Source organism: Medicago sativa, chromosome 2, assembly GCF_051527215.1.
Source record: "Medicago sativa cultivar Bolivia chromosome 2, Bolivia_mono, whole genome shotgun sequence".
Classification (NCBI taxonomy): Eukaryota; Viridiplantae; Streptophyta; class Magnoliopsida; order Fabales; family Fabaceae; genus Medicago; species Medicago sativa.
The window spans coordinates 82,153,962-82,169,950 of NC_140750.1; the positions used below are offsets into that span (position 1 = coordinate 82,153,962).

General features: G+C 33.3%; 3 protein-coding genes across 3 annotated transcripts; 2 read left to right on the forward strand and 1 right to left on the reverse strand.

The window, feature by feature from the left end:
- The first annotated feature begins 881 nt into the window (after positions 1–881).
- On the forward strand, positions 882–3,704 carry LOC146951488 (uncharacterized). Its single transcript, XM_085747464.1, has 5 exons — positions 882–1,315; positions 1,407–1,539; positions 2,163–2,383; positions 2,546–2,719; positions 3,390–3,704. The coding sequence occupies exons 1-5, from the start codon at positions 1,151–1,153 to the stop codon at positions 3,477–3,479; spliced, it is 783 nt and encodes a 260-aa protein (XP_085603590.1). The 5' UTR covers positions 882–1,150; the 3' UTR covers positions 3,480–3,704.
- Positions 3,705–5,598: 1,894 nt separating this feature from the next.
- LOC146951489 (Molecular chaperone Hsp40/DnaJ family protein) lies at positions 5,599–14,242 on the forward strand. Its single transcript, XM_085747471.1, has 11 exons — positions 5,599–6,027; positions 7,405–7,473; positions 8,198–8,290; positions 8,544–8,665; positions 9,315–9,510; positions 10,289–10,464; positions 11,812–11,941; positions 12,659–12,819; positions 12,933–13,021; positions 13,207–13,327; positions 13,837–14,242. Exons 1-11 carry the CDS (start codon positions 5,737–5,739, stop codon positions 13,880–13,882), a joined length of 1,494 nt encoding a protein of 497 aa, XP_085603597.1. The 5' UTR covers positions 5,599–5,736; the 3' UTR covers positions 13,883–14,242.
- A 792-nt stretch (positions 14,243–15,034) lies between these two features.
- Positions 15,035–15,758, reverse strand: LOC146951490 (homoserine O-acetyltransferase). Its single transcript, XM_085747472.1, has 2 exons — positions 15,461–15,758; positions 15,035–15,334 (listed from the first exon to the last, which is right to left on the reverse strand). The coding sequence occupies exons 1-2, from the start codon at positions 15,650–15,652 to the stop codon at positions 15,143–15,145; spliced, it is 384 nt and encodes a 127-aa protein (XP_085603598.1). The 5' UTR covers positions 15,653–15,758; the 3' UTR covers positions 15,035–15,142.
- Between the last annotated feature and the right edge of the window lie 231 nt (positions 15,759–15,989).

Consider the following 15,989-nt stretch of genomic DNA (forward strand, 5'->3'; position numbering starts at 1 on the left):
ATTCTTATATAATTAAGACTAGATATTGAGGGGGAAAAATGTAACTCGATTAGATACATACGAGCCATATGATGATCATTATAGTCAAATCTCTACAAAATGATATGTTCGTTGACAAAATTATTTTCTTATGCGTTGTAACTTTTCTCCCCCCTTTTTTAAACCTCACACCATGATCAAATTTAAAATTGAATATTAAATAAGAATGCTTCTATATCAACCTACCTCCCTCCCAATCAACAGTCACCATCAGTTCTTTAATCTTAGTTTCTTCCTCTCTTTCATTCACAAAGGAGGAATGATTTATAGTCAACTTTTGATTTGAAATCATCCACATAAGCTGTTTTTTTTTCACGTTCACTTAAAATATTGATTTTCACTTATTTTTAGGTGTCTCTTTCATTATTTCATCGTATTAGTGCGAGGTTGTCTTGTTTCGTCGTTACAGTGCAACATTATTTTGCTTTTCCATCTTGTTGCAATGTTCTTTCGATTAAAAATGAGAAACTATAACCGATCTAATGTCGATTCAATCAATGACTTTAACGCCCTCAAAATTACATACCCAAAAACATGATATTTCAAACACACTTTAATTTCATCATATTTGATGTTACGAGTTTGTTAGCAAATTCAACATTTGAATTTTTTTAACAATATTGAATTTTTAATTGTATAATTATATTCAATATACCATACCAATATGAAATGAATGGAATTTCATTTTTCTCTTGTAAAAAAAGTAAAAGAAAGAAAGAAAGAATATTTGGAATTTAAAATTGGCAAAATAAATAAACAAATAAAATCTTTAAAATTTAAATAGTGTGGCTTGAATGAAAAGACATGAAAATTCTTGTATATTAAATAAGAGAATGTGGCGACATAAACAATAGAGAAGGAAGCTTTGAACGTAGGGCAGACGATAGATAAGCCTGGATTGATGATTTTCTAACATTCCATCATCCTCTGAAGAGACGAATCTAATTCCGCGATCGTTCTTGGACCGGATTCAGAGTTTTCAAATAAAAACTATCTCAGAACCCTGTCTCTCAATTTTTTCGATTGAATTGTTATTTTGTTGCAGAACAAGGAAATACAGAAAAAGAAGAAGAATAAGAAAATAGAAAAGACGAGGACGCAGTTTTGAACGATGTCTGCTGCGGTGTGTGGAAGCAAGAGATCTTTCTTTGAAGACCTTCCTCCTTCACCACCAGTTTCAACCAAGAGGCTTCGTTGTTCCTCTTCTCCAGTTCGTCTCTCTCTTCCTACCTTAATTGATCATCTTCGTAATCTCTTTCCCAACATGGATGATCAGGTATGTTTTTTCAATTTTTCTAGATTTTTTCAACTATTTATTTATTTCTCAATGATAAATTGATTAATGGAATGTTGCTTTTTTGTTTTAGATCATTGAAAGAGCGTTGCAGGAATGTGGCAATGATTTAGATGCTGCTATTAAGAGCTTGCACGGGCTTTGCTTAGGATCGGCTGATGAAAATTCTGTAATTGTTCCAGAACCTGATGCTGCAGTTGAAACAGGTTGGATTTTGATAGGATTGTTTTAAATGTTCGTCAATGAATTAGAGATCATCAATTTTAGAGCCTGTTTGTTATTGATTATGTAAAAGTGGTTTTGATATTCCATGATTCAGAGATTTTTTAGAGATTTTTGAAAAAGCAGAAGTTGTGTTGTGTTTGTTTATCATTGTAAAAATCATTATTTCTTTAAAATTGCCGATTATATAAAAATGATTTTATGGAGAAGCTACTCAAAACAGCTTTCTCATTTGAACCAGGTTTTTAGAAATATGGTATATGATAGAGCATTTCTGCTTTGTATATGACAAGGCTTGGTTGTTGTTGTTATTGTCCAGATTCTCATTTTTTTTTTAAAATTTGTAACAGACAATGAAAACCTCTATAAGTGATTGTTTTGTTTAAAAAAGTGATTTTTTTTTCACAGGAAAAAGCTGTCACAAACTCTTGATTTATAGCTGAAACATATTCTCTAATAGGATGTTTTATCTGTGGCAATATTTCAATTGGATGTTCATGTAGTGACAGTGTTTTTGTTGTGCAATACAATTTCTCTAATGGCATTCTGTGTTTCGATAACAATTTAAAAGGGGTTTTTAATGGATTAGTTTTGGAATAACTTGTAGGTGGTTTTGAAAACAATGGGGATGCTTCTGCTTATGGGAATCAGCCTGCTGAAAACAATCTTCCTGCTGATGGACCTGGATGGATCGACTTGTTTGTTAGTGAAATGTCGTGTGCCACTAGTGTTGATGATGCTAGAGCCCGTGCTGCTAAACTGCTCGAGGTTTTGGATAAATCGATCAGCGCACGTGCGAGTTCTGGGGAAATAACTGATCTTCAAAAGGTATGTGTTTGGGATGTAATTGCCTTTCTTAACGGTACAATAATTGTCTTGCTATAATTTGACATTGGGAGTTTGGAATACAATTATGGAGTGGACTTGTTTGTTGCGAAAAATGATTATGGATTATAATTGTTGAACTTGTATAATGGTTTTTATTTTCAGGAAAATTTGATGTTGAAATATCAGATTGAAGTCTTGACTAAGGAGAGAAATTGTTTTAAAAGTGCTTTTAGAATCCAGCTTGAACGCCTTTCTGATTATGAGGAGAAAGACCGAGAGTTGCAACAGTTGAAGCAGTTGGTGTCTCAATACCAGGAACAGATCAGAACACTTGAGGTTAGCGATCAACTTTATTCCTCTTCTGTATTTGATCAAAAGCACTTCAATTATTCACATATTTGGTTTGATCTGGAAATTTAGCTGCTATCTAGTTTTTATACATACTTTGAATTCCTTTCCCTTGTGAAATGGTAGAGAAATAGAGGAAATAATGTTAAATAGAAACGACTTAATGTTAATGACGATGATCATGGAGATTGATGGTTAATACACAAGGCATAATTTTGCTAAGATACCCTATACATGGAAGTGAATCCAAGGGATTTGTATTAGCTGCTACATGTTCTTCCCATGTGGTTAAGTCTTGGTAGTAAATCCATTATCTATGATCAATCATTAGTCTTTCAATTGAGGGTAGGAATTTTCTGCTCACTGGTCATCTACAAATTTCCTCCATCCTGTTCTGCATGACTCTGGTTCTGTTATGTTGAAAGAGTGTGTGCTGTGGGGCCTATGCTTGATTTATCTATTACATATGAACATAAGAGATTACATTGTTCTGAAAAGGTTCCATTGTCTTGGACAAAAGAATTACTGAACTGGGGAAAATTGGTGGGATGAAAATTCTAAGATGAACACAACACCCTTCTCCAAAAATATTTTTTTTGTATTTCAAAAATTTGTTTGCCTATGCTAATGAATGTTGTATCTATGGCTTTGCTTACAGGTTAATAATTATGCTTTGCAAATGCATCTGAATCAGGCACAAAAATACAACAACCCTTTTCCTGGGCGTTTTCCTCCCGATGGCTTCTAATGCAACCAACGGGTAGAATAGCACAATCGAGGCAGTTAAATAGCTGTATCGGGTTAATTTATTATGCATCTGGTGTTTTATTTTTCCAAAAGAAGTATTTATTGTTTTATTTTTCCAAGGAAATGTAGTTATTCTTAGTTCAGGGGGTGAATCTATCTTATCAACCTGGAATAGAACTGATAATAATTATTCTTCAGTTAATTCAATTATTTATTCTTCACTGAATCCATCTCTGGAATTGTGTGTACTATAATTACTAAGAATGTTGTTAAATATAAGTTTATTACCATCACAATACTACAACATATTATGTTTTTTTTTTGCTCTTACAGTCTTGATCATTTTCAGTTATCAATATAGCAGTGGTTGTTCAATACATGATTATCTTGATTTCCATTATATATGTCTGATCTAATGATAATCGCTTGACCATGAACAAAGCCTTAATTTTTTTTTGAAGAAACAAAGCCTTAATTGTATCACTTCATAAATCATGGTTAAGGACAGTGTCATCTACAAGACTAGAATCAAGATCATTATGAAAACCTCAAAAATCATTTAACGGTTCAGAACTCTAACTGTTGAACAATGCCTTTAACTGAACATGTTAAATTACAAACAGTCAAGTTTGGGAAGTTGTTTCATTTTCCCACAGTTGTCTTTGTCTAACCCATTTTGATGCACAAAATGAAACATGTAGACAAGTATTTCAATAATCAACCTCGAATAACATTAATAGCACATGGAAGCGTGGAGATACAATTTTTATTTTGAACATGGCATGCCTTACACGGCCAGAAATTGAGTATTTTTACCATGTAGCTGCATTACTACTATTAGATAGAAATTGAGTATTTTTACATGGCCAGAAAAACCAAAATAAGTATTTATCTGCATCTTGGTATTGTACTCTGCAATATCCTATGTCACAAAAACAACACAAAGACAACAAATTAATTCCATGTCTGTCGAAGCAGACATGGTGCACTCTAAGATCTATTGGATTCATCATTTGTTAGCAAAACCCATCTTAGCCATGATTTTTTTCAAACTGTCACATTCTGTACACTAACAAATACTACTACCTTATTATGTCTAATTTCAAAGCAACTAGAAAATTTTCCAGAATAGATCTCAAATTTACAAATATATCTTGCTCTTGCGACATACCCTTTACGGAGGAGTGGCTTGAACATATTCTTCAACATCTTTGAACTGAACTCTATGCTTTGCGAATTGTTGCACTTCCCGAATTGGTATTATTAGAAGAGGCATAAGATAAAAGCGTGCCAAGCTCAAGCCATTTATAACATGATCAGATAGTATCATATCATATCACACAGACGTAAGAATTTCTTGTAAAAAGCTAAATATAATAGGTTGATATATTTAACCATTAATCAATTATTATATTTATGATTAAACACAAACATCTTGTTTATATAAAAACTAGAGAAATTCTAATATAGATCACCATCATAAGTTGTCCACTGTGAACTAATATTTAAAACTCCAACCATCACATAGGTTGTCTCGGTAGTAGACGTTAATAATCCGATGTTAATGATCCTCCTCATTTTTATGATTTAAAATAGTGACTTAATCAATAACAATTTAATTAAAACAATGAAAAATAAATATGTAGTTTGTATTGAATCGACATCAATCAAATCACCATGTTAACCGTAAATACAATAAGGATCATGAGTTTTTTGTCTTCTGAAAAATACCTTGGTCCGTCGTTGAAATTTTTGATAGTTTTAAGTATTAGTCCACGGCTGACTACTTATGAAACAAATTTTCGTAGAATATGCTATACGGACATTTGATATGTAGAGTTTGAATATGCAACTTTCCGAATCTCAACTCTTTAAAAACTAAAATAACTCAATAGTATCAAAATTATAAATTACTTTTGATAATATCAAAATCAATTCGCGTAAACAAATAAAAATTGTTTTGGTGACTAATAAATTACTACATTTTAGTATGTAGAGAAGAATAAATTTGCAGAAAGAAGACGAGGCTAGCAATAAGCCACAACTTATCTGGTAGTTGTGGGTCCCACTCAGTCTCTTCCTCTCTGGTATGTACCCAATGCCAGTACTCCAGTTGAGCCAGCAGAACCCATAAAACCCGATCCTTTTTAACATTTACCCACTAACAATTCAAGCGGGCGTTAAAATCATGAACATATCATACTATTCTACTTAACTTTAAAAACCATATTTTTCTTCATAATTCAATTTCAATTTCAATGGCAGTTATATCACTCTCTCTTCTTCCACTTCCACCACCACCTTCATCTCATTCATTATTCTGTACCGGAGGAATTCATCTCCGTTCCCACAACAATTTCCTTTCCATTCATTCTTCTCCTTCTTCTTCCACTTTCTCCAACTCTAATACTAAATTCTCTTCTGCTACTAGACCAAAACGCTTTTTCACTGTTTTCGCTGCTTCTTCTGATTATTACTCTACTCTCGGCGTTCCTAAATCCGCCACTGGTAAAGAAATCAAAGCCGCTTATCGAAGGTTAGCTCGTCAGGTATCATTCTATTTTCCATTCTTTTCTTGTCTTGTGAACATTAGGATTTATTTAGTTTGGTTTTTCAATGCATATTGTTGGTTTGGTTTCAATTTTGGATGGGGGAAAATTGATCATATAGGTGTATAATTGATTATAGATGGGTAGAATTGATTTAGGGTCTGTTTGGCTGGCAAACCACATATTTGAGCTTATTTATAGCTTATGTCTTACAAGCTCATTTGATTAAGGCTCTGTTTGCTAAAAAATAATGGATAATTGATAAGCTAGCTGATTGAATTTGCTGTGTTTGGTAAAAATTAGCGGTTGAATTAGCTTATAAATATGAAATTACATAAAAAAAAAGTGCTTTTAATTAATATTTATTTTTTAAAATTAAGATTGCAGGGGTAAAATTGAGATAAAAAGTGATAAGCTATAAACTTTAAGCCATAAGCTACTTGAATTAGCTTATCACAAACCACTACAAGCTTATATAATAAGCTATAAGCTCATGAGAAAGTGACCATTACCAAACCGGTCTTTTTTAGTCAAATGAGCTTTATAGGAAATAAGCTAAAAAACATGCCTTACCAAACAGACCCTAAAAAAGACCCATTTGGTTTCACAAGCTTAAAGCTTATTTTTACTAGCTTTTAGCGTCTTTTAATAAGCTAATTCAAGTAGCGTATATGTTATCATTTTTTATCTCAATTTTACCCTTGTAACATTAACTTAAAGAAAATAAAATATTGATTAAATTTATCTTTTTTATATCATTGCATACTTATAAGATAGTTCACCGCTAGTTTTACCAAACACTACAAATTCAATATGCTAGCTTATCCGCTATCAGCTATAAGCTAGCTTATCAGTTATCCACTACGAGCTAGGTTATCAATTATTCGCTATTTTTTACCAAACATAGCCTTAGTCTGCAGAGTTGATTCTAACTTGAAGCTAGGATTTGTAGCTTTTGACGCCAAACATGGTTTTAACGTTCAAATTTATCATTCAAGTCACTTTTATTTGAATATATCCAAACATAAACCAGTTATGTTTGTTCCACATTTGGAGTGGTCAAAATTGATTATCGAGGTGTAAAACTGATTTTAATTTGTTTGGTTGCTCTCTAGTAGAGTTGCTTCTAACTTGAAGCTATGATCCTTTTAACTCTTAACGTTATTTTTACGCTAAAATTTATCATTTAACTCCCCTTTTATATGAATGTATCCAGACATAAACCATTTTACATTCGACTAACTTTTAACAAAACTCAATTTTATAAAATCAATTCATTCAAAATAAAATTTTGTCAATGCAGAACCAAATAAACACGATTTCAATGCAAACAATCTTACTTGGCATGATTTTTGTGTTTATTTGATTTCTATGCAGTATCATCCTGATGTGAACAAGGAACCTGGGGCAACTGACAAGTTTAAAGAGATTAGTAATGCCTATGAGGTATGTATAGAAATTACACCACTCATTGTTCGTTGTTATTGTGTTAAGTTTTCTTTATTGGAAGTGGAATAGTATGCATCTTTAAGTTTAATATCAATTGCAAATGTAATCAGCTGAGTTTTTGACTGAGGGTCTCAACTCCTAACTTGTTACCGTTTTTCTTTTCTTCTTCAGTATTGTGGAAAAATTACATTAGAGTTACATTAGAGACACATAGGCTTTGGCCATTCATTTGACGTTTAAATGGGACCTGATCTGATGATTTATTTTTTCTTTATTTTTTTTCCAATTCCAAGGTTTTCTTACATGCTTGCTTTTAGAACCTTTTCACCCATTATGTTGTGTTTTGTTGCAAAATATGACTGTCAATATGAAACATTTACGTGCTATGAAATATTTGACCAAGTCAAAGGCTAGTAAAGTGCTTCAATTTAAACAAAGAAAACGGCAGATCAAAACAGAAAAAGTCAAGTTTTAAAGCGTAGATAAGCAAAAGTAGCTTAAACCGTTTCTATGTTTTTCTTTCTCTTTCTAATACCGTGTTATAAAGGACTCAACTTCATAAGAAAGTCCTATGGTACTTTTTATTCTTAATTGGATTGATGGAAATGTCTTAAGCTCCTGTTTCATTTTGGAAGATCACAAATCCGTCGTGTAGTAGTATAATTGTTTTAGATTATATTTATGACATTTGCTTCTGAATTCTGAATTATAACACTGTCAGGTGCTATCAGATGACAAAAAGAGGGCTTTGTATGATCAATATGGCGAGGCAGGAGTTAAGAGTTCAGTCGGAGGAGGATCAAGTGCCTATGCGGTATTCAATATGCTTTTTTTGCTTGATTGTTTAGTATGTAAGATTAGTGAGACACACACTTGAAAGAATGATAAAAACTTGCTTGTCAGGAGAATTACAAGTTATTTTACTGATGCTTTAATGTCGCATGTTGCCTTCTTTATGGGAAAAAATTGAAATGCATGCCAATTGAAGTTGTCGTTTACTCTGTCTACCCATTTTTGCTGCTTATGTAAGGTACATTTATATTTAATAAATTTTTTTTTTTTTGCAGACAAATCCATTTGATTTATTTGAGACATTTTTTGGGCCAAATATGGGCGGCTTTTCTACCATGGATCCATCTGGATTTGGCACTCGGCGTCGTAGTACTGTTACTAAGGGTGAAGACATCCGGTGAGTTATGATGTGGATAATTGTGTCTTTTTCTTCTAGCCATGTTTGCCAAGGAAATGATTATTATATTTAGCTTCTTAACATAAATGTCTAAAAAATACCTTATTCTAAATTGATTTGTTGAAAATTTAGTTTTCGAATTTCGATAGATCCCAATGGGCAGTGTTTGATCCATGTATCTAATCTCTCCTATTTGAATAAAGCTTGGTCATTGATTCCTACAGAGGATTTCAAGGAGTAAAGGAAAACCTAGGGAACTTTTTTTTAATCAGTTAGAATGATTTTGAACATTTTATACATATCACCAATTTAGACCCCTATTTATTATATGAGTATTAATCTAGGTCAAATACTAGAGTAGTACAAATAGTTTAAGCCTTGCTCCAAAATCTAATGCTTTGGTTGGGGGTGGGTGGTGGAAGAATCAGGGGAAATGATTCAACAAGTAACAATTAAGTGACACTCCTATTCTTCCGCATATAACTTTGACAAGAGGAGAATGTAAGCAATAACTTTTCTAAATATTAGCTTATGGTCTGATATTTTGTATATTTAATATTGGCAGTTCAACATATGAAAATTACAGCTTCTGTACTTTTAATAAAAGTTTGCTGTAAATTGAGAAGACTTTTGATTCAAATATCAACAGGTATGATTTCTCCTTGGAGTTTTCTGAGGCAATTTTTGGAACAGAGAAAGAATTTGAGCTTTTCCATTTAGAAACATGTGATGCCTGTACTGGTACTGGTGCAAAGTTAGGCTCCAAGATGAGAGTATGTTCCACTTGTGGTGGCAGGGGTCAGGTGATGAGGACCGAACAAACACCTTTTGGGTTGTTCTCACAGGTAATTTGAGTTGTTTTCTTGTTGAGTTCGGATATGATTTTTCTTCTTTATTTTGTATGCTCTGCTAATGTGGAGAATAAGAACTGTGAACTCTTGATAATTGCTACTCGAACTGCATCCTGCTGATGCGGCAATCTAGCTCTTTGCCGTATTTCTATTTTGTAATTGATTTCTACTGTGGTTGTTCCTGCAAAAAAAACCCATTTGCTGCATGAAATGACTAGAAGAGATCAGTAAACCACATTCCTGTAATATACGACCATAGTCCTCCAGCCAGAAAGTAAAAATATAAAAAGGGATAAAAGTTAATCTACCATTGAATCATTGAGTTTATTTTGATGAACCGTTCTCTGTAATACCAATATTATTTATTTGTTTTAGATAAAGTCTTTGAAATTGGAGTTCAATCCCATGATATATACTTTTTGGGATTGTAATTACACAACAGAGTTTGTAATTGGCAACACGAATACAAGGCTATTCCAATTAAGTTTCTACGTTGATCAAACATTCTGCATGCCCCGTTATAATTTTCCTTTTATTTTCATGAATTGTTGACCCCCCAATCCAGACTTTGTAGGAAAACGTTTTGGTTGTTGTTTGCTGGTGGCGTTGACATCCTTATGTTCGACTTTGGGAATAATGATTTATCTTTTCATCAATTGCTTATATTACTTCATCAGTTCATCTTCATTTTGTGCAGTTTCCTCACATAAGATAAAAACATTGTACTTTTTCTCTGGTTAAGAGTTTTACGCTAATCTCTATTCAATGTTAGGTTTCAGTATGTCCAAATTGTGGAGGTGACGGGGAAGTCATATCTGAAAGTTGCCGTAAATGCAGCGGGGAAGGACGCATACGGGTTAAGAAAAATATTAAAGTTAAAGTTCCTCCTGGGGTTAGCGCAGGCAGTATTTTAAGAGTCACTGGAGAGGGTGATGCTGGACCAAGAGGGTATGCTATATTTATTTATATTTATATCTAGTTTTCTTATTGTGAAAGTCTTAGGCCAATTATTGGATAGAAGTTATGTTATAAGTTGCGTCTGTATTGCTTTTATTGTACTTATCTACCACATGCCGTATATGTTTCCATGAGTTAGTAAGTTTTCTTACACTTCGATGAAAGAAGAAATACTTCTAAAAGGAAGGAAGGATATTACAAAGTAAAAGAAGGATTAGCATCAATTCTCCTTAATGTAAACTCTTAGAATTTGAGCTTAAAGCCTAACTTAGCCCTACCAAATTAACTTCTAAGGTGAGGGTCATCCAAGCTTTATTAGCACAACCTAGGCCATATCTCTTGTCTATGTGGAACTCTCAACATATTCTTTCACATTTATGACTTGACATCTAAAGCGCGAATTAATATGGGTGGAGTACTAGGGATCTCAACATAAACAAACAAATCTGAGCAAAGTAAAGACATTCTTACCAAAGAGCATTCTAATAATGAATGATCCAGTTCCCGAGCATCTTTAGAAAGGAGACTTCATCCGATTAGAAAGGAGACTTCATCCGAAGGGATGAAAAGTCCTGTAAGGCAAGTCCAGCTTTCCACGGACAAACGTCCCATCAAAACACGAGCTTAACGATCCAACATAAGACAACAGGAGGGTAGCATACAAAGAATACTGCCTTCAAAGCCTACTCCATATATAAATAGCTAATAGAAAATATATGTACAGAGATCAACACACCCAACCTAAATTATTCTTCTAATATATCCAATTAAGAGAAATGAATTTTTTTTTGATTTGTTATTAAATTGTTGTCGACCCAAGAGCACTTGGATGAGATGGTAAGGGATCTCTTCCAGCTTAACAAGAGGTCCTGGGTTTGAATCCAAGCCTTGGGATGCAACATTGTTAAATATCTTGAGGGAGGGCTTTGCCACCCATTGCGATCCTACCCGGCTCGAGGAATTAGTCTCTACAGTTGCGCACAGAGAACACCCGGTTCACACAAAATAAAATGAAATTGCTGTTGATCTTTCTTATTGTTCTGCTCTTCAAGTTTGAATATATCCTCTTTGGAGTCATGGAAAAATGAATTGGACTCAAATATGCATCTACCTTGAGAATTTTAAAAAGGTCAAAAACATTGAGATACTAAAAGTTTTCATTGTTAATTATTTTATCTATGCTAGAAAATTGTATTGTTTCTTCTCATGTTCCTTCCCAACAGAGGGCATAATAGTTGTTTGTTGTTATTGAAATGGTTTAGTCATACGCGAATTCAAACCATATCATTGATCAATTACATGATTCAGAAGCAGCTATTGATCTTTTTGTCATAACAGGGGTCCTCCAGGAGATCTTTACGTATATCTTGATGTGCTTGAGATACCAGGAATTCAAAGAGATGATATTAATCTCCGCTCGACAATATCAATCAGTTATCTAGAAGCTATACTGGGGTCTGTAGTGAAGGTAGATTAACGTAGTAATATTATTCATGCTTGAAGCTTGGTTTTTTTGCTTCTTTTTGTAGGCTGGTGTTATGCTTTTAGTACTTTTATTTTCATGAAGGTTTTATTTTGGTCTGTTTTCAATTGCTATAACATCATCCTTGTTTTCTTTGTTATCCTCGAAACCTGGCACCTGGCATGATGTGCCCTAATGTTCTATTCAGATTCTAATTCCTTGATATATTCCCGTTATTTAGATATTAATCTAATCTCTTGATATTTGGGATTTTACTGCGGAATCTGACGCTATATTATGTTGGCCCTTGAATGTAACTAGTTGGACAACACTTTGTTCAGCTAGCATTTTTGTTGCAAATATCACACGAAAAAAAGTTTACTTTTTTTCTTAAGTTGAAAAACACGTTTGGCTGATAAGATTTTGTATGACTAAAACTGAAAACAGTCTGGCCATTTTTCTTTTATAAACATGTTTGGCCTTTTTCATACTTCGAGATTGTGTTTCATTGTATGTTAAGATTTGATTTTTGTTGAATATATTTTTTCTTATAATTTTTTTTGATATTTGGGTGTCAACACTGGTGTGACTTGTTTACTTTTTTTATTTTTGTTGAATATATTTTTTCTTTTAACTTTTTTTTTTTTTTTTGGGTGGTTAACATTGATGTCACCACCTTGAGGCATTACAATCAACAGCTAACATTTTCCGGCACTTAAACAGGTAAAGACGGTTGAAGGCACTTCTGAACTACAAATCCCTGCTGGTACCCAACCTGGAGATGTCCTCGTCCTTGCAAGGAAGGGTGTACCGAAATTAAACAGACCGTCAATACGTGGTGACCACTTATTTACTGTTAAAGTTACAATACCAAAACGTATTAGGTAATGAGTCATTTTACAGTTTTGATTTTGTTTCTCTGTTACTCCCTCCTGTATATTGCTTTTTTGTCAATATCAGTAGTGTGATCTGAATTGCCTCTACTTTGCATCTTCAGTTCAAAGGAGCGTGAGGTGCTTGAAGAACTTGCTTCTCTAGGCAACCCAAGCAGTCATTCAAAATCCCGTCCTAGGACCCAACCTTCCAGTATGTTGTTCTTTCTCCCCATCTTACAGTCATAGGAACAATTAATATGATGTCTTGAATGTTTCCTATAACATATGATATTTAGTTAGTTCTTCTAAACATACTTGGCTGTTGCACTAGAGAATTGTCACTATTCCACAGTAGACTATAGTTGAATTTTGAACCACTGTATTTATCTTCTGCAGCCGGAAGTAAGGAAAGTCCTGCAGTTCAAATGGCCGAAAGTCCAACAGCAACAGTCACAGAAAAACCAGAGAAATCAGAAGATGAAGATGACTTATGGAATAAACTAAAAAACGTGGCTGGGTAATAATGTTATTGTATTTTGTTTCCTTTTATTTTTATTTTTATAAATGTGTAGCGCAATCAGTTTTCATTAATTGGAAACTTTATCTCTGACTTCAATCACTAATTATGCCAAGCATGACTCTTTTAAAGTGTAAAGTATCAGTTTTGAAACTAAATAAGGGGGTCATAACGATAGATTTTATTTTTTAATCCATGTCCTTTTCCTTATGTACTCAATTGCTATATTCCCAATAAGATCTGATTTTTTGTAAAAGAATATTATTGTCATTGAGTTGATACATCATACCCGAGATTTTTTGTTGGTGATTATTTTCATTGCTGGAAAATAATTGTTCAACAAGAGTAGATGCTATATGCCTTTCATTTATTGTCATTTTATAGGATAAGGTGCCACTTTTTTCGTTTGTTTTAGTCCTATACTATTAGGTTAAAAGTTTTCTCGTTCATCAAACCTTGGTAATTATTTTGTGCATCTGATGAATTGATTAAACCACTGAAACTTGCAGGTCTGTAGCAAATGGAGCTCTAAAGTGGTTTAAAGACAATCTCTAGTTCAATGGAATTATTAGGTGGTCAAGATTCTCCAGAATATAGTTTACCTGATTAGGGCTAGTGTTGTAATGATTCGAACAGCTGCTGGCCGAAAGGGGAGAGACTATATGAACTTTTTCTTCAAATGCTATAACTGAAAATTGTTTGAGCAACGCAGCAAAATGAAACAAACGATGCGTGTATTCTTTTATTTGTTGCACTTGTAAATTTTGGCACGGGGAAGTTTATACAGAATAACTTGTTGAAGAATATTTTGGCCCCCCTTGAAGAGGTTGCACTAGAGAAAACTAGATTATATTTCATAGGTAGTCTAAGCTCCATTTCAGTGAATCACTTAAAATTAGAAGTTATTGCTTAAAATCCTTATGCATAAGTGAAGTTTAATTTCATAGATCCTTCTTCAAAACGTTACTCTACAAATTTACCTCATTCGTTTGTTGCATAGCTGCTTTCATTCTTTTGACCATGAGGTGATCCCATAACATTTGGGTTTGAGAGGAATACTTGTGTTGACCTCAAGCTGCTTCTAATGCAGTGCATTTACTTTCATAGTCATAGTCTCGTAAAGTTCCGTTTGTCAATCAAATTATATGATACTACAAGGCTTGCTTTCATTTCTTACGGTTTACTTTGTTGCCTTATTTTAAGACGAGGAATAATTCACTTGATGTTTTAAAAACCAAACCTAGCCAAATAGTTAAACCGTGGATCAAAAATTGTTCACAATCTGATTATTTGAGTCGTTCAATCGCAGTTTTCTCCTTGTTAGTGTGATTTAAAACAATTGAAACATAATTCTGAGATGTTATCGGTTTGATACACAATTCAATTTGGAAAACATTGTTTACTCCAACCGAAGTTGAACTTATCTTTTCCGCTTTGACGCTTTGGTGAAAAAGAAGAAGATTAGAATCATTTTAACCATATTATTAGTGCGAAGTTCACATATTTTATCGATGACTAATCTCGATGACCGACTAATCCCCAACAAAAAACCTGATTGGCCACCTTTAGATTACAATCAAATTTAACACTAATAAATGAAAAACAACTACGATCTGATATAACTAATACCCTGGTGTTGAAAAATAAGATATGACTACTTGATTATTCGTTTGGAAATGTATCAAACTTGTTTGCACTATTGATGTATATCCTGGACAGACAGAAATCAAAATCAGCAAATGTAACAGAACAATAAACAAAAACAACTGATAATTACACTGTTATGATTCATTCATAAATTAATAGTGAGTGTGTCTATGACTTGTGGCGAATACTTTGATTAATCAAAAGCAAAACAGCAACAAGCACAGGAGTTGAAATGATAACAAGAGCCAACACAAGATTTGGAGTTGTTATTTCTGGAAAAATAGCACTGCCATACTTTATTACACCTGCACCACCAAATGAACCCACCACTAGTTTTGCCACATACACTAAATCCTCCTTCTGTTTTACATACACAATATATGCATGTGTATTAGCAACAAGTAGTTTAATATGAATTTATCATAGCTCAAGAGGAAAGAAAATTAATGATAAATAAAATAGAAAAAAATGGGGTTGAGATTTTACTTGAGATGAATAAGTGCTAGAGTTCTGGGCTCGAACAACAACACTGGACCATTTCCTCCTTGTAGGGAAGATAATTGATGATATTAAGGTCGTGTTTGGTGAGGTAAAATTAACCCTCCGCCGGACACGCGATAAGTTGCAACTGCTGTAAGTGCTTCCAAGTCCAACTATCTCTGAAACTGAAACTGCCATATCTATTCACAACCACAAACCACAACATCAACTTGTAACGTTAAATAAGGTTATCAAAAAATAAAACGGTAAAAATAAATAAATAAATGTTTCAATATGTTTTTTTTTTTTAGAGGAAATGTTTCAATTATTAAGTCTATGCGATTATGCTTAATATAAAAAAAAAAAAGTTTTTTTAACGGCAAATAATGGATTATGTTAACACCAAAGAGAACCCTCTTTAACGTAAGGTATGCCAAAGAAATCCACAAAAGTTTACAACAAAGTCAAGCCAAAAATAAAACACATTTAGGAATAGCCTAAACAAAGTAAATGAGCTCGACCATCGGATGGAATA